This window comes from Pyrus communis, chromosome 2 (genome assembly GCF_041283825.1).
Source record: "Pyrus communis isolate YQ-2024b chromosome 2, ASM4128382v1, whole genome shotgun sequence".
NCBI classification, from domain to species: Eukaryota; Viridiplantae; Streptophyta; class Magnoliopsida; order Rosales; family Rosaceae; genus Pyrus; species Pyrus communis.
This window is the reverse complement of record NC_142566.1, coordinates 27,705,514-27,723,988: the sequence shown is the minus strand read 5'-3', so window position 1 is coordinate 27,723,988 and position 18,475 is coordinate 27,705,514. Positions and strand designations below refer to the sequence as shown.

At 36.8% G+C, this 18,475-nt stretch overlaps 3 protein-coding genes across 4 annotated transcripts; 1 reads left to right on the top strand and 2 right to left on the bottom strand.

The window, feature by feature from the left end:
• Positions 1–234: 234 nt before the first annotated feature.
• On the top strand, positions 235–5,025 carry LOC137746857 (CBL-interacting serine/threonine-protein kinase 24). Of its 2 annotated transcripts, none has more exons than XM_068486870.2 (15): positions 235–682; positions 1,011–1,284; positions 1,506–1,568; positions 1,696–1,767; positions 1,864–1,971; positions 2,082–2,156; positions 2,303–2,356; positions 2,506–2,631; positions 3,014–3,103; positions 3,364–3,486; positions 3,671–3,790; positions 3,883–3,999; positions 4,193–4,249; positions 4,355–4,429; positions 4,649–5,025. In XM_068486870.2, exons 2-15 carry the CDS (start codon positions 1,120–1,122, stop codon positions 4,742–4,744), a joined length of 1,341 nt encoding a protein of 446 aa, XP_068342971.2. In that variant the 5' UTR covers positions 235–682; positions 1,011–1,119; the 3' UTR covers positions 4,745–5,025. The 2 variants fall into 2 exon arrangements, with proteins under 2 accessions (XP_068342971.2, XP_068342972.2); XM_068486871.2 differs by having other exon boundaries at positions 504–682; positions 1,040–1,284.
• A 560-nt stretch (positions 5,026–5,585) lies between these two features.
• Positions 5,586–6,486, bottom strand: LOC148698863 (EPIDERMAL PATTERNING FACTOR-like protein 8). The gene is made up of 2 exons (XM_088690054.1): positions 6,269–6,486; positions 5,586–6,084 (listed from the first exon to the last, which is right to left on the bottom strand). Exons 1-2 carry the CDS (start codon positions 6,360–6,362, stop codon positions 5,843–5,845), a joined length of 336 nt encoding a protein of 111 aa, XP_088546180.1. The 5' UTR covers positions 6,363–6,486; the 3' UTR covers positions 5,586–5,842.
• Positions 6,487–8,739: 2,253 nt separating this feature from the next.
• Positions 8,740–12,276, bottom strand: LOC137747682 (EIN3-binding F-box protein 1). Its single transcript, XM_068487838.2, has 2 exons — positions 11,864–12,276; positions 8,740–11,311 (listed from the first exon to the last, which is right to left on the bottom strand). Exons 1-2 carry the CDS (start codon positions 11,886–11,888, stop codon positions 9,393–9,395), a joined length of 1,944 nt encoding a protein of 647 aa, XP_068343939.2. The 5' UTR covers positions 11,889–12,276; the 3' UTR covers positions 8,740–9,392.
• Positions 12,277–18,475: the final 6,199 nt, after the last annotated feature.

Below are 18,475 nucleotides of genomic sequence, written 5' to 3'. Positions count from 1 at the left end.
TTACGATCACATCACATATTTTGGATTTAACTGCGATTGTTGTATAATTTCAAAGGAACGGATAATGTTTTGATCAAAAGAAAAAAGTAATGAATAAATTCAAAATCATTGTTTGCTTTACAAGATTTGCACATGTATTTCAATCTTATATGAATGTGTATGATAAAGTCATATCCTCGCAAATTGTATGGTTATTTCCAAAAGATAGTACACACAAATTGTTCTTGCCTTGGTAAATAAAAGTTCGAGCAAATCCTTGAGGGATTACATATCGAGTTTCAACAACGGGTATGCTAGGTTCTTCTAAATGTAATCAAATAGCAAACAATTTAGAGAAATGAGTTACGATTACAATCGATGTTCGATTTTGATTTAGTTCTAAAGAAATAGATTTTGTTATATAACAAAAAAAAAAAAAAAAAAATGTGGCATATGTATACTTTGGTGGGACATGAACATACAAATTGGTCGTACTTACGTCACGTCATCATCTGCAAACCGTCGACGTTATTTTCACATTTTCAGCGGCTAAATTTGGACTCTCTATCTCTCTGGGCAGCCTCAGCCTCAGCCTCGTCGGAGTCGACCCGACAAACCGTTTAATTCGGGCACCCAGAGCAACCGAAAGCACCTCTACCTTTATCCCCACGGTGACTCTCCACCAGAATATTCTCATTCTCCGGTAAGTACCTCGCCGGAATATTCCCCATTATGAATGCATCATTCTCCTTTCTTTCAAATTATGCTCTTTCACTTCGATTCTCCAACTCTTGATTAGTTTGTGGTGAAAATCACGGCCACGTGAATTGAATTGACCAATTTTCCAATTCTGTTTATGCTCCATGATCCATCACTGATCGTTCAGCATCCCAAACAATGTCCTAGGGTTCATAAATTTTGTGTTGATTGAAGTTAATTGGAAAAGATTTGATTTTTACGTTTGTTTATGAAAACTGGAACTTGGGTTGACTGAATTTACTTCTAATTTCGTGTTAATTTTGAAATCTTAGTGAAATCGAAGCTGAAATTGTCTTGCTAGATCGTGAAAGTTTGAATTTTCCGGGAATCGGAGAGTTTGGTTCTGTGATTTTTGTGGGAAATGAGCTCAGAGGGACGACAATGAAGAAGAAGTCGAGAAATGTAGGGAAGTATGAGGTGGGGCGGACAATCGGCGAAGGGACATTCGCCAAGGTTAAGTTTGCGAGGAACTGCGAGACTGGCGAAAGCGTGGCCATGAAGGTTTTGGCCAAAAGCACCATTCTCAAGCACAGAATGGTTGATCAGGTGATTCACTTGTTTCTCCTTAAATTATTGTGTTTTGGATTGCGTCAGCGTAGCCACATTGGATAGAAAGGATGCAATCTTCCTATACACCAAGTTTAAATCCCCGTATCTCTAGTTTATATAGTTTTTAGATTAGTTTTAGGTAAAATATTGCTTGTATGTATAAAAAAAAATTGTTGTGTTTATGGAGTAGGCTAACTTCTATTCAATTTCTGTTTCAGATTAAAAGAGAGATATCCATAATGAAGATTGTCAGGCATCCTAATATTGTAAGGCTGCAAGAGGTATGTTTACGCCGTCCCGGATTAATGCCTCATTTCCGAACTTCTGTTAATACTTGGAAATTTGTATGCTGATATGCATTTTTTTTGGGCCCCTGTTTCTATATGCTTTCTCCTTTCCAAATTCTAGGTTTTGGCTGGTCGGACGAAGATATTTATAATTCTTGAGTTTGTAACTGGAGGAGAATTGTTTGATAAAATTGTAAGGCTACTTATTCAAGATTGGGACCCATATTATAATCTACACTTATAATTTGTATAGGCAAATCTCTGTATTAACAATTGTATTTATTTACAGGTTCACCAAGGAAAGCTTCCTGAAAATGAATCCAGGAAATACTTTCAACAGCTTATAGATGCAGTTGCCCACTGTCACAGTAAGGGTGTGTACCACAGAGACCTGAAGGTGCAAACCAATATCCCATTGACGCTGATTGTACTTGCTTTTGTGGTTTCTGTACAGTGCCGTGGTTCTTATTAGTTTTTATTTCTTTTCCTTGTGATGTACATTTACAGCCTGAAAATCTTCTCCTTGATGCTTATGGGAATTTGAAGGTTTCTGACTTTGGACTAAGTGCATTGCCCCTGCAAGTAAGGATGATCTTGTTATTTTAATATTCAATCAAGCTTGAGAATTTTAATTTTACGCATATGATTTTCTTATACTTCACCTTTTCGTCTTTTCTCCTCCTATATCTCTCTGACCAATGCTCCCGTGTTGCCTAATCCTTGAGCAGGGGGACGGTCTTCTTCACACCACGTGTGGAACCCCAAATTATGTTGCGCCTGAGGTACAGTTTCTAGAAACTTAACTGCTGAATTCACACCATCCACTTGATGAGATAGCTAACTGATAATTTGTGCAAAAACATTAATCTAGAAGTCAGCTGGAGAGAACAAAATCTTATGCTAAATATGTTCTGTTACCATTGCCTAACAGGTGCTGGGTGACCAGGGTTATGATGGCTCTGCTGCTGATATTTGGTCATGTGGGGTTATCCTATTTGTTTTAATGGCTGGATACCTCCCATTTGATGAGACAAACCTATCCAGCCTCTATAGAAAAGTATGCTTCCATTGCTCGATTTAGTAAGAATTATGTCAACTTATACAACTTTTGGAATTGCGTATTGCAATGTTCATGCCTAACACTATGGTTTCCTTCACTATTTGAGAATATCCTGCACGGGAACTTATTTTTCTCATTTTTTTTTTCTGAGATGTCATATTGTAACTATCCTATTGTATGCCTGTTCACGTACTTGGAGATGCTGTAACACAGTATCAGAAATGCAACCAACATAGGCTTCTGAACACATTTACACTTTTATCACCCATAGGAATGTGGATTTGGTCCTGCCCGCCACTCCTACAGTGTTTCTCTATAAACTGTATGGATATCGCTAGAGTGATAGGAGATTCTAACTCTTCTTTTGTCTTGTCTGTAGATTAATGATGCAGAGTTCTCCTGTCCGTTTTGGTTTTCTCCCAAGGCAAATAAATTGATACATATGATACTTGATCCCAATCCCAAAACTGTGAGTACATTCAGATATTAGTAATTTTTGTGCCAATTGATTAAAGGTCTATATGATACTTCACACTATAATTTATTGATCAAATTCAGCGGCATTACACAAGTATTTATAAAATCGATTCTATATTTTGTACGGTGATAAAGGATGTGTTATAATCAAGAGAAAACTGGTTTCTCAATCAGTTAAAGTTCTACATTTTTTTTTTTTAGAGGGTTAAGGAATCTCCTAACTTTGTTTTACCGGTTCATGTGTTAATGCAGCGAATTCGGATTGATGGAATCAGAAAGGATCCATGGTTCAAGAAAAATTATGCCCCTCTCATATATAGGGAAGATGAGGAAGTAAGCTTGGATGATGTTCGTGCAGTTTTTGAGGATATTGAGGTTGGTTAATGTTTCTTTTGTGCTATAAGTAAGAAACTTTCTGCGAAGTTGTAAAATTTTATGATTTACATTATTATGAAGTACAGATTAGTAGGATGCAGTAAAGTAGTGATATATGCATTTCAAGGTCTATTTGATTACTAAAGAAGAAAGTATTTCTGCACTATTGGTATGTATGTCACAGGACCAATATGTAGCAGAGCGGTCAGAAATTAAGGATGGTGGTCCTTTGTTAATGAATGCGTTCGAGATGATTACCCTATCCCAAGGTCTAAATCTATCTGCATTGTTTGACCGGAGACAGGTATAGTTGTATACTTTCAGCACTTCTGCTGCCGCACCCTTCCTCCCCTTCCCAATTGTTGTCCTCTCTCAAATGTCACCTTTTTCTTGCAGGATTATGTAAATCGACAAACCCGATTTGTTTCCCGCAAACCAGCTCATGTTATAGTTTCAAATGTCGAAGCTGTTGCGGAATCAATGGGTCTCAAGGTCCATACGCGCAATTACAAGGTATTGTTGCACCTTGACTTAAGCAGCCCAACATTGACTAATGATCTCGGTTGAGGTTTGAGTATTACTGGTTGGGTTACCTGAGTACTTTGTATTGGAATCTAATAAGTAATTCCGATGATGCTACCGAAAATCATTTGGTTATTTTTCCTACTTTTATTTAATATCACATGTTCGAATTTTTGCACCGCAGACAAGACTTGAAGGAATATCAGCAAATAGGATGGGACAATTTGCAGTGGTCCTAGAGGTAATCTTTTAAGATTGTCAGCATGACAATTGTAATTATCTTCCCAAAGGACGCCCGATCTCAGTACAACTACTACTTAACATGATCGTTATCTTTTGCATATAGGTTTATGAAGTTGCACCATCCCTTTTCATGGTAGATGTTCGAAAGGCTGCCGGAGATACTCTTGAATATCATAAGGTTAGCTTCTAGTGGATGGCATAAATTCAAATCTAGTTCATTATTGTTTGCCTATCATACTTGGCTGCAACAGTACGATCTTTTGACGGGTCTCAAGTACCCAAAATGGCATTCCTGGATTCGTATTTTGTTTCTCCTTGTAAACTGTTTCTTTGAAGATTGCATGCCCGCAGCAGTTAATTTAACTTTCCTGATGATTCTTTTCGGTTCTTTGTGCAGTTTTACAAGAATTTCTGTGCCAAATTAGAAGAGATTATTTGGAAACCGAAGGACGTTATGGGTCGTTCAAATCTCCTTAAAACAATGACTTACTGATCCATTTCCTTGGGTGTGAAGCAAATCAGTGAGCAGACTAACAAAAGAATGCTACATCACAAGGAACGTGCTCTGAAGCTTGTCCAAGTTTTGGTGGCAACAAACTAGTGTGTCCTCCACATGTTGTATTGGCTTGTAATTTTGTTTTGTATGTTTTTCGATTCGATATGTATTTAATCTACGTTGAGAGATATCGCCATGTATTTAGTATACAAAGGATTCTCAGAATGTAAAAATCATTAAGACTGTTGATTTAATCCACCGGTATAGGAGTTTCTTAATGTTTTTTCACAAGTAATCAAAATCCTCTTCAGATCTCGCAGTCCAAAGCCAACGAACCAAGTAATTCAGACCATTTATCTTAAAATTTATGGCCCCTATTAGTTACTCCCATCGGCTCTACTTACACAAACCAAAGGTCTAGATTTCTCTCTCTCTTGGAGAGTCTGGATTACTCTGTCCATCTGCTTCAACTGAGATTCGAAGAGGATCTGAATTCTTTCACAAGTATTCTCTCTTGCATCGACCTTTTTCACTATAATTCTTCTCACTGCATGCCCATGTCATGGCCTCAAAGTTATTAGAGAATAGTTGTATATATGTAATCACGGGTTTATCTCTTATCACAACACATGATTATATACCACTAGCGTGACACGAGAATCTCTCCCAAGTTTCATCTATTGAATTCTGTCACTATATAAGGTATTGACGAGAGAGACAAACATATGGTCATTTGGACCGACGAGACTCAAGAATCTCTTAAAGTTATATCACTCTTTATGTAATGATTTGATGAGAATCGAAACAGCAACAATCTAAAGAGCTTTCCTGCCTGAAATTCAAAAAGCAATCCATGGAAGGACTTGATAGACTTGAAACTGTGAGAGCTTATCAGTCTATCAATATCATAGCTGCTAGAGTACATAGGAAGCGTAAACTAGATTATTTAGAATACAAACCGTATCCGGCGAAAGCGGAATCTGAGTCAGACGATCACATGACCTCCAGTCTCCGACACATGTACATGCTCTTAATCACTTGAGCTACAAGCCGCTTGCAGGAACATAGTTACATTAAAACTAAAATCCAATATATTCAAGGTTGGAACAACTTGTTCCTACATCTGCACTTCCATGAGAGGAGATAATAGCTCTCATCTCCCTGGTAAGTTGCTGCCTTGAGATTACTACTCTTGTGGTGCGAAGAAGCAACGAGAGTGGCCGTACAAGGCCTGCAACTCATGCATTTGTTCACGCACCGCGGCGGACTCGATCCCAGCACCATCTTCATTTGATTTTTTAACCGTTGATCACCAGCTCTCCTCAACATTGACTCAGCTACGTTTAAAAGGAAAAGATAATTAGTAGAACCAAGATATATATTTAGCGGGGAACTGTTATTCGCATGCCAAAAAAGTCATCATATTGGAGGGAGGAGTCTGCGACGGCTAATTTGGAGTGCCAATAACAGTTGTTTTTTAGCAGAGCGATGTCTCAACTTAAATGGGTTCGTTTCGGTTACCTGAAATGGAAGGAAAGAATGTGAGAAAAAAAATGAGAACCATGACAGCGACTGTGATCTTTAACCCATTGGGGTTATTTCTTGAAGAAGCCATCAATGGAAAAGGAAAGAAGAAGAAGAAGCTATGGCTTATGAGTGTGACTTTGACCACTGCCTGAAGCAATGCATCTTCTGAGTTTTGATGGAGGGATGATATTGTTTTTTAACTGAAGTTACAAGTTTTTCTGTCTGAATTGACTTTTCCTTGCCTTTGCCTTTTCAAATTATTGGTGTACAATTGCCCTTCTACTTTGTCACCATGCAAACCCTTTATTCCCGTCTGCTTTCTTCTCTTTAAAAAACATATATGGTCTTCAATCTCGAAGAAAAATTTTCAGTAAAGTAGTCCGATCACATCATTTGTAAAACAAGTTTTGTAAAAATATAAGTTCCTCTTACATTTTAACCACATTCAACCCTCTACTGATTCTATTAGTATGAGAGTTGTTCTAATTAAGTCCTTCACAAAAAGTCAGAAGATTGTAGGGTTTGAAATAAAGTATTTTTCTACACGGTGTTATCATCACCCATGGTCACGTTCATTGATGAGGAAATGTCTACCACAAAAATTCTTGGGTGTTCATCAACTGTTAGATCTTAATTTTTATGTTTTTAAATAAAAATTTAATAATTAAAACATCTAAAATAATAAATATTCTGAAATACCCAAAAAATCTCATTTGTACCGACTGAAAAGTGAAGAGCCCATGCTTCGAAATTTTTTGCAGTGGTGTGTCATATAAAAAAAAAAAAAAAATCGCTTTTATCACTTTTATTAAATTTTGCATTTTATGGTAGACGATGTTTCAGTATGCTCCGGTATATTTATGTACAACACCGAAGGATACTAGAATTTTCGATTTTAATTAGTGGAAGAGAAACAACAATTTTCTCAAATGGCCTCATCAATCCATGTATTTTCTTACAGATTAAGAACGACACGGGTGGGATTCCTATATTTTTCGTTTTCTAGATATAGGGAAGAATCTGTGCACAGAGACAGTCCAAGTGCTCAACATCTCAGGCTTCAGAAGAACCACATGTTGAGAGGACGCAGCAATAGTAGGTTATCAGTCTCCCTACCACAAATCACGCGTTCCAAACACGAAACTCTTACAAAAGTATGAGATTATTTTTTATTTTAGTCTTATCTGATCGCACATGATCCGATCTAATTACGCAAATTAAATAGCTCTACCAAAATTTCTTTTAACACGAATATGTTTTAGTCTCATTCGACAACATGTGATCCCATTCAATTGCCCTAGTTGGAATTGTACAGTCCTACTGAAGTTTTTTTGGCGTATACTTTGAGGTACATAAGGACAAAGAGTCATTCAAATGATAAAAGAATCAACACTGAGCCATATTGCCATTCTTTCAGCAGACCAGAAAAGATGGCTGCTTTGCTTGCTTTCATCACCTTGGGCGACTAAACCACTCTACTTGATCACCAGTTGCATCACCCTGACATTTCTACCACCTCACCCCACCTCACCATGTCTTCACTGCAAACAACCATGGAGATACTACCACCACCACTTTCAACTGTTGCCCTCTAAATCGTCTCATAAAGTGTCATTAATTTCGATATGAATTAGACCAATTGATCGCAGTAGATGCACCACCGTCGCATGTTGCCTGTCTCTCAATCGGGCAGGTAGAGACAGAAAAAAAGGGATACAAAACGCCCTCATTATATAAAGTGTCATTCATTTCACATACAGATTAGGTGAATTGATCAAGGGTGCACCACTCGTTTATCCTAAAGCAGTGGCGGAGCTACACCCACAACTAAGGTGGGCTGTAGCGGAGCCTTAGTTTAAACTCTTGCTAATAGTTTATGTATTAACTTATTTTAACCTATTATACTTATATATAGCCCACCCAATTCTCATAAAAACTATAATTTAATATGTAATTAATAAAGATTTTTAAAGAAAAAATGAAATTGTATTAGCTGTTATATTAGTTTGAAGTATTATTTCAGATTTTAGAGTTTCATATTCATGTATCATTATATAATTTTACGTAGGTACGAAAAAACTATGTTACTTTATAGTAATTATTTTAGTCAGCCCACCCAAGAAACCCATGAAAAAAATCTTGGCTCCGCTCTTGCCCTAAGAGAATCTTGTGTACCAGCCGCATGTTGCCTCTCTCATTCGGGTGGAACCACGGATAGAAAAAGACCCTCTTCATGCAAGTGGTGGTAGAGCCCTAGAACTTGCCATTTACCCTAGTTTGATCCCGTTTTCTGGATTCCTAACTAGAGTAGTTTAAAATATCACGTTGTTTAAAATAAAAGTGTCAATTCATTTCTCTATGAATTATTATCACCATTCATTTCCAACACCAAACCATGATCCCTTGTTTTTGTTTTTGGTTTTCAATTTCATAACTTTTTTTGTGAGGACATCAAATCCCAGAGATAGTAAATCATCAATAACATGTGTATAAGAAAAAATGCATCCCCACATACATAGAGGAAAAAGTACAATTCATAAGCAAGTAGAAACCTGCAAAACTACGACTTGGTTGCCCTTAAACAAGGCTGCCATGGCGGAACGGAATCGAAAACTAAGATATCAGACAACAGACTTCCATAAGACTGAAAATAGGTAAAAGCTTAATCTAACAAGCCGGTTAAGGAATGTGGGACGAAGCTAAAAACACCGGGTAAACCATCCAGCAGAACAAAAAGAGGACCGAACGCGAGCAGAAACACCTTACATCAGCGCTTGATGGACTGTATTCTCGGGGAACCATGGCGGTGAAAAGAGGCAACCTCCCGTTGATGAGAGGCTAAACAGCGGAAACAGGCTTTCCTGTTCGAGAAAGCCTGCGAAAAAATGATGATGGAGTCATCTGCCAAAGTCCCCCTGGATAACAACCAAGCCGCTGATCTACCAGCAAGGCCACTACCAACGGACCAAAAATGTTGTATGCTGAACGTGGATACCCGTGTGAGCTTTACATCTACGAACTGACGAATCTAACCCAAATTCTTTTGATTTCTTGATCTTACCCCTACTTCATATCTGCTTCTCTCCTTCGCTATATAGGCGTATTGTTCTATTCCTTATTAGGCCAAGATATCGCATCTCCACAAGCTCTCCACAAGTAGCTCAATTGATCTGTTGCTGAGTGCAGTACAATGTTGGAGATTCAACCCCACCAGGGTCTGGCCTAATTTTTTCAGGGAAGGGAGGCTTTTGTGTGAGATTTCAGAACAGCCAGAAATGGAAAGGACTTGCAAGTTGATCTGATCTGCGGAAGAAAGGGCAGCAAGGCCGGAATCTGTAATCGCACACTTCGACACATCTAGCTCACGAAGAAACAAGCAGTTGCTTGCGATTGTCGCCAAGCTTGCATCAGTAATCTTTCTGCAACCATCAAGATTCAGTACTTCTAAAGTTTCCCCATGTAGCCTAACCAATGCCATAACAACTTCATCTGTCAAATTCAAGCATCCGTTAAGATTCACTTTGACAAGCCCTTCCTCCAAGCTCCCAAGAAGTGACAGAACCCCTGCATCTGTCATTCCATATAGACCACTCATGTCTACATTATGGAGCTGAGGGCACAACCTTCCCACCATGGCCAGGCTAGCACTACCGAACCCAGGGCAGTTTCGGATGGACAAGGATCGAAGCGATCTGCAACTAGAGGGGATAGGAACTGCTGCACCTGCATCCTTGATTCCCATGCACTTCACTAGGGTAAGAGATCTCAGCTTTTCTCCGCAGTTCGAGAGGGCAGAAATTATCCCTGATTGGGTAACTCTGTTGCACTCCTCCAGTTGCAGGCTCTCAAGTGATCCTGCAGCTTTGGCAAAAGCTGCCAGCCCGTTGTCGGATACAAAGCAACACTTGCGAAGACACATCTGCTTCAAATTTGTGCATCCCTTGCCAATGGCTTCGAGACTGACATCTGTGGTTCCCCGGCAAGATGTGATTGTTAATGAAGCCAGATCCTGCAGAGCTTGAGCATTACCCATGACCCAAAAGCCCTTCTCACTCACATTCTGGAGACCACTGAGAAACAAATTGGTAACAGCCTTGCCATAGTGTCCAATCACGGCAAGAGAGAAATCTGTGATGTTCAATGCCTGAAACCTTACCTTCATCAGCACGGATGAACCTGACGATAACAGACTAGATACTCCATGATCGCCAACTAGAACACAGTCTCTGATGGATATGGACTGCAACTTGGAGCAAGACCTTCCAATAGCTTGCAAGCCCTCGTTCCCAATCCTTGAACACGATTCAATATTCAAAGAAGTCAAATTTGGGCAGTTCTCTGCGATTGCAATCAAACCCTTGTTGGAAATTGAAGGGCACTGGAAAAGATCAAGCTTTGCCAACAAAGGGCATCCTTTAGCTATCTCAATCAGGCCTTCGTCACCAACAGAAGAGATGTCCCACAAAGCAAGAGACTTGAGAGAAGGGCATCCCTGAGCAACTGCTGAGAGGCCAAGGTTGGTAACTCCGCGGAATGAATTGCTACCTCGGATCGATAGCTTTCCTAGTCCCCCACGGCTACTGGTTCCAACAGCAATAGCAGCAAGTCTAATATCTGTTGCCTTTTTCCCTTCCAAACACCTTGTGAGGAAACCATCATTTTCCTGTTCTCGATCTTCATCACCGTTGGTCATTTCAGTGTCATCGGAATTGTCTGCAACAGGGTTCTTGCATAGATCAACCTTGCGGATACTGCTTAAGAGCATAAGCCACTTCTTAGAGACGGATGCACACGAGCTTCTCTCTTTACCACCGTTGAGGCGCCTGAAGATCTCAAAGAGGCATTCATCGGGAAGAACGTCGATTGAAGGCTTCTTGACTTGTTCAAAATCGCTCCCTCCAGAGGCAAATTGGGAACTAATGCGAGCCCGCTTGCTAGGAGGGCAATACACATCCACATGTGCGCCCATTGACAACAGGCAACCCAAATCCATGGGATTTGAGTAAAAAGAACCCCCAGGGTAGAAATCATCATCACCTGAAAAACCCGAAAACAAAAACTAAATTCAGCTACAAGTATTTACAAATTTGTTCAAAACCAGCCAAAATCATAACATCTGATGAAGAAATTCTGCATGCCAAGCCTTAAGTCTGAACAAAACTACAGGCTTTCATATTGAATTCAATTTGTATGGATTTATCATTGAGTGTAACATATTATGCAATCCTGTTGAATCTAAAAACTACTAACTGGGATTTCTCAGCTAAAAATTTCCCCTAAAAACTCTCAGAAAGGTATGAGATTTCTGAACAGAACAAACATCCAAAGCATATAATCACAACATAAGATATTGAAAATTCAACCAGGCACTAAATCTAAGCATTCTTCAACCACTAAGGGACCAAAAGATCACAGCTATACAACATACAGATCAATACGAACTAGGTACAAAGATTACAACTTTAACACCAACCTATTAAAACTAAACCAAGAACAACAAAACCCATTAAACCAATTAACCAAAATCCACCAAAAGATCAAAATCCCACAAAAAAACCCAAAAAGTAGAAGCAAAAAACAGAGACTCACCGCTGTAATTAACGAGGGCAGGCATGATTGCAGGCTCGTAACAATGCACGACAATCCAGAGATTTCAAAAGCCAACGAGTCGAAGACGAAAAGCGTTGAGATCAGAGCGACGAAGGCGCAGAGCATTTGAGGAAGCACCCTAGCGAGTAGGGAAAAAATGGAGGTGGAGGAGGAGGAGCGTATCGAAATTGAATGGGGGAAGGTGTGGGGGGACACTGGGTATATATATATGCCACTCGGAGAAGATTATACTCAGAAAGGGGAAATATGAAGGTGTCGCTCTCACCTTCTCTCTCTCCTCTCATACATCTGATTCTGCTACATGCATTGTACCTTCCTCAATACCAGTCTCCCTTGCTCTAACAACCGCCCCTCAGCCCAATACCGCTAAACCGGAAACCGCCATTTCCCTTTTTTTTTCTTTTTTTTTTGAAAACTTTTTAAGACATCTTTATTTTTCTCAATCTCTAGTCTCTACAAACTTATATTTAAAAAAAAATAAAAAATAAAAAATAAAGAAAACAAGATGCATTGAACGATATTCTGTTTTACCCTAATAGACGTATATACGAAGAAATGAGATAATGAGAGAGGCATGCTAGTTCGTTTATTTGACTTAATTCACGTCTGTTAACAAATTGCATCGATTGATTATCATGTTATACGCTTTTAGTTTTGGTTGGTTTTGCTTAAGCCTAATTAAGTTCGTAATTAGGAGTTTATTATAAGTATCATGCATGTGTCACTATGGATACATATAGTGTGTAATGTATTCATAAGAATGCTAAATGGATTTTTTTTTTCCTTGTATTTTTTGGGGGGAAGAACCTTGAATTTTGCATGTTCTTGTGTCATGCATAATGGTTTGTTTAATCGGTAATTTTATTTGCATTTCGAAAATTTATAGAAGTTAAGATCGATTTTTTTTTTCCATACATTACATCAAATTGGATACTGGATTTTCATTGGGTATTTTTTTTTTCCCATATGTATATATGTATATACATTCATCAAATACTGTGGTCCAAAGTCCCTTTGTATTAGGAAAAGAGAATCCAACAAGTTTTTCATAGTAAGAAATATGCCCTAAAAATATAAAAATAACGAAAAAAATGGAACTATTGTATTGTGTTTTCTTCTTGTATATATGATTAAATGTACATGGACATGGCTTAAAAACATGGGTACACTGAATCGTTGTGTTTTCCTAAGGTAAATCTTCCCTAATATGCAACGAGGATAGGGAAGCTCCTCTCCTGGTTTGGATTGAAGAAATACGACTTAATCGGTTTAGGGATTCCAACTATATACTCATGATTATTCGTATGTGGACATGGCTAAATACATGAGTATAGTGAAACTGTGTGCTTCCCTAGTTTGGGAAAATACTTTACTTATTTCCGTTGTAACAACGTTGCTACGGTGCGGAATACGACTTAATTGTATTAGAGATTCCAATTTTACTTGACAATTTATTTGTCATGTTAGGATGAACCCTAGATTTTGCTTGTTATCTGGCTGGAAATGTTGAACCTTAAACCCGAATGTAATCATACTTATTTCCTCACCCCTTGGAGAGATTTTATAGTATGCTTATACGAGACGGTACACCACATATTATTATACAACTGGAGAGACACTTGAAAAAAAAACTATTTCACTTGTATAATAATATGTGACGTACCGTCATGTGTTTCCGGATCTACTGAAAAATCTTTCCATGTCGTGGGCTAAACGGGCATAATTCGGTATCCTCACCTAGGTTAATACACAAGAAGTTGAAGGCAAATTGTCGTTAAATACCTTTCCATCACTTTCTTTACTTTTTTATCCATTAATCACTTTCTTAATCATCAATTATAAAGCATAATCATTTGGCACAACTTGTGTCGGCTCTACAGTTCTACTGATTGAGTGTTATCGTGTAGGATTAAATCCTTTCACCTCAATCAGTAAATATTAATAAAATCTGATTGCACTGATATTTTGCTATGGCTCAATCATTTGATTGGAAATTAGATAAGATTAATATAACCAATAGAATCATTTCAGGATTCTCTTTGTGAGAATTTCGAGAATTCTTTATCGCATTTATTTATTATATATCATGCGATCAAAAATATTTTAAAGAGTTTTTTATTAAAAATTGAACATAAACAATACTTGATGAAATTAACTACATAATATACGATGAACAGATATAATTAAAAAATCTCTAAAATTTTCACATAAAAAATCTGAAGAGAATCATCATTTTATATATAAACAAACACTATTTATACTTTGTACATATTCTGTTGTTTTTATTCTTCGTACTCGACCAGGTTCATTCATCTAGGAATAACGCGTTTGTCTAAACAAGAGACAAGTCTTGCAATCTTTAGTCAAAACATTATGGTGAGTCAACAATTAACACTTGCATTCAGAATGGTGGATATCTCGAAATTTTTTCTTGCAATCTTAAAGCGATAGTGATATACATTACCTTATGAGTTATCATTGAATTGAATTGAATGAATTTGATTTAATTTATCTACTACATAAATTTCAAAATTTAAAGTAATTTAACAATAATTAATAGGTGCAAGTGGCTCTTTATCATCATTGTGGAAAACTATTGAGTCCTTGCATGATGACGTGGCTCTTTACCATTCTTGTGGAAAAATGTTGAACCCTTTATTGTGTTTATTTCCTATTAATGACACATTATATAATTTATAAATTTAATTTAAAAAATTCTTCAATTTAGCGTTACTCTACAATAAAAGGTTAAACTTTGACTAATGACTATGAAGGAAGGAACACATAAATAAAAAAAATAAAAGAAGTATGACGGAGAAATAATTTTCTTTTAATTTTATGTAGACCTTTTGTTTTACAGTTTATCCAACTATAAGTTATAAATTATCAAGGGTGTGGCTGTGGGAAAAAAATGTACGTAGATGTTACATCCCCATAAATTGATACAATTATTAGGCTAGATCCCTTTTAATTTGTCCTTCCAAAAAAACAAAAAAATTCAGAATTACCATCTTTTTGTTTGGACCGCTATAAGTTGGACACAACATTACTGAGTGTGGTGCCATGTCTAATCAAGTTGCATAATATATATTTATGTGTGATAAAGATTGATGGACCATGGAGCTTCCTTCATATCTTTGGATTTGTAAGTGTGACATCAACACTCTAAACATTTAACTTATATGATTCAACTTGCACTCTCTAATATGAAAAAAAACAACGATTTGCTTCACAAAGTTGAATAAATGTTCATACTAGACCTAACAAAAAAAATGGAAAATTCATGAAGAAAAAACAAAAGAAGGTTATTAGAATGTCAATATTAAATAATATAATTTATCATGATTTAGATTCAAATTAATCTTTGAGCTTCATTAAGCATGTTACTGATACCAACCATTTATTAGACTAATAATCCCTTTCTTCCACAATACTAAATGAGAGATCCCAGGCTCTCCAAATGTATAATAATTTATACATTTGTGAGTGTATAAGGAAGCGGGTATTCACCGGATAAAATAGGTCGGCCGGATTATTTAATCCGGTGACTATTTAATACAAACAGACACTAAGTACAGTACTCCGTATTATTAGTACTATCCGATGCATTCTACGGTGTGCCAAATGAGGATGTATAATGATAATGTTGTACCTAATTTGAAATCTAATGTGACAGTTAATATGAGTTAAATATTCAGTCTTGTCATATATAAAAGGGAATTATTTTCGTACTTCTAATTTTCTTTAACCGTCGCCCCCTTGTTTGTATCTCTAAATTTCAATGACTCATTATTTAATCTAACAGTAGTGAGAGAAAAAAAAAAAAAATGTGAAAATAGCATTTTTGATGGTAGAAATCCATACAGCACTAAAACAAAGAAGAAGAAAAAGGTAAATCTTTCACATCCATTGACAAGTAGCCTTCAAACTATCCCGACACCACGGGTCAACCTGCAGTGGTCAAAAATTGTTTCCCAAAGAGAGTGAGTTCCACATGCATGTCGGTAGCTTGGAGAAAAGAAATCAAACCAGAAAAGAAGACCCCGTTTCCTCAATATCAAGCGGTGGTAATGTGTATTATTTTATTTTTATTCATTAAAACATTATTTTCTTTAGTATTATTGAATGAGTTTAAATATTTTAAATTTATGTTTATTTATCATATAAATTTTTTAATTTAAACTCATTCAATAATGATAAATAAAATGACGATTGATGAACACCGTCGTCATTTGAGTGTCTTGAGCAAAAATATTCCTAAAAATGAAATATGTGGTGAGTGGGACCCATATGTCATATGCAATCTGTTTCTTCTTTTGTTTTTTTTTTTTTTTTTTTTTGGAAGCATTTGTTTCTCTTCTTTTGGACAAAGAGAAGAGAGGTTTTGTGAGGATGTGCAATGAATTTGAAACGAAAATTAATTTGGGAAGTTCTGTGGGTCCAATGCATGGCTCAAAAGCACCGACGTTTTCATACTAAAGTAGCCTTAGGAAAATGTTGTTTGGGTTAGAATCAATGGATCGCTTTCGAAGTCTCCAGACGTGATACAAAACTTGGCTTTTCTTTCTTTCGTTAAGTCGATGGGTTTATTCTTTTTCTTTAAGTCTCATCAAATGTTTACGTACCGCTCATTTCTTCTTTCATTCTTCACCAAAATTTTTCTTGTATGGAGAATCAGTATTTTTTTTTTGGGGATATGACAATTGCATACACCGTTTTTTTTTTTTTTTTTTTTTTTTTACACACAATTTTATTATTCTTGACTATAAAAATTAAATAAAAACAACGAACAAAATTATTCATAAAAGTGTAAAGAGAGAAAAATTGTATGTGGTTATCCTTTCCCTTTTTTTCCTTAAATTCTAAGAGGATAGACAATAGGCAATGGTATGTTTCTATACATTTCTTAATTTTAGTGTTGTTTTATTTGCGACTTTCTTATAGATATGAATTAGCTGAGTACAAATCCAGGCTGTTGAAATTTGATCCAACGGTTACAATTATTATAACTTTTAGAGACGTCACATCCCAAATCGGCTCTGCCGTAGCACGATATTGTTAGTTTTGGGCTTACCATTCCCTCACGGTTTTGTTTATAGGAACTCACATGAGAACTTCTCAATGGGTCACCCATCCTAGGAATGCTCTCATCCGAACTCGCTTAACTTCGGAGTTCCGATGGAACCCGAAACCAATGAGTTCCCAAAAGGTCTCGTGCTATAGGGAGGGGAGCATATGCATATAAGGCACATCACCCCCTCTTCGTTGGTCGATGTGGGATGTTACAATACACCCCCCTTAGGGGCCCGATGTCCTCGTCAGAACACTCGCACCACATGACAAAGTGGCTCTGATACCATTCTATCACATCCCAGACCGACTCCGTTGTAGCACGATATTATCTACTTTGGGTTTACCATTCCCTCACGGTTTTGTTTTTGGGAACTTACACGAGAACTTCCCAGTGGGTCACCTATCCTAGGAATGCTCTCGCCTGAACTCGTTTAACTTCAGAGTTCCGATGGAACCCGAAACTAGTGAGTTTCCAAAAGGTCTCGTGCTATAGGGAGGAGAGCATGTGCATATAAGACACATCACCCTCTCTCTGTTGGTCGATGTGGGATGCTACAAAAAGGGTTCCTTGTTTGTAGCCGTTGGATCAAATTTCAATAGCCCTGATTATTTGATCTTTAAACTCATTTTTTTAGATCCGAAAAGGATCTATACTCGAATTAGCTGATTGTGACTATTTTACATTGACAGATGTTGCATAGATACATGATACATCTAGTCATGTTTTTATTCTCTCATAAGAGAGTAATGCTATCATCTATTCAAATAAAATTTTGTTAATCAATATTACGTGATTCTTGATGATTAAATTATTACTTAAGTATTAATTAACGAGGAGTTTGGATAGAAAAAATATGACTTAATTGGATTAGAAATTCTGATTATTAGTCACGTTTTTATTCTCTCATAAGAGAGTAATGCTATAGAGATCATCTATTCAAATAAAATTTTATTAATCAATATTACGTGATTGTTGATAATTAAATTATTACTTAAGTATTAATTAACGAGGAGTTTGGATAGGAAAAATAAGACTTCATTGGATTAGGAATTCTGATTATACTCATGATTATACGTATGTGGACATAGCTAATACATGGGTATAGTGAAACTGTGTGCTTTCCTAATATGGAATACTACTTTCTACATTACCGTTGTAGTGGCTTTGCAATTGCAACAGTACAGAAAGTAGGAGTAGGATTATCTCTTCTCGAAATCTCCTCCCCTCCTTTACTCTCTCACTTTTTTTATCTCCCTGTAAATAAGTTAACACAAAATATTAACGTGATTTAATCGTGACCGCTCAAATTGAAAGAGACTGCTTAATTTTTTTTTAATTTTTATCTCCCTATAAATTTAATCGTGACTTAAAGAAAAGAATCCTACTCCCCAAAAATATGAATTAATTGTATTGGGGATTCCAATTTTACTCTGTAGTCTATTTAGTTATGTTAGGAAAATTTGACCACTACTAGATTTTTTATTTTTTTATTTTAACTTTAACGAAAAACTCATAGT

Coding starts and splice junctions, on each gene's coding strand:
- LOC137746857 (XM_068486870.2), top strand. CDS start 1,120: ATGAAGAAGAAGTCGAGAAATGTAGGGAAGTATGAGGTGGGGCGGACA. Junction 1,972..2,081: donor TGTACCACAGAGACCTGAAG/GTGCAAACCAAT, acceptor GTACATTTACAG/CCTGAAAATCTTCTCCTTGA. Junction 3,791..3,882: donor CATTGTTTGACCGGAGACAG/GTATAGTTGTAT, acceptor TTTTTCTTGCAG/GATTATGTAAATCGACAAAC.
- LOC148698863 (XM_088690054.1), bottom strand. CDS start 6,362: ATGGCTTCTTCAAGAAATAACCCCAATGGGTTAAAGATCACAGTCGCT. Junction 6,085..6,268: donor ATTCTTTCCTTCCATTTCAG/GTAACCGAAACG, acceptor TTTTAAACGTAG/CTGAGTCAATGTTGAGGAGA.
- LOC137747682 (XM_068487838.2), bottom strand. CDS start 11,888: ATGCCTGCCCTCGTTAATTACAGCG. Junction 11,312..11,863: donor TGCCCTCGTTAATTACAGCG/GTGAGTCTCTGT, acceptor CGGGTTTTTCAG/GTGATGATGATTTCTACCCT.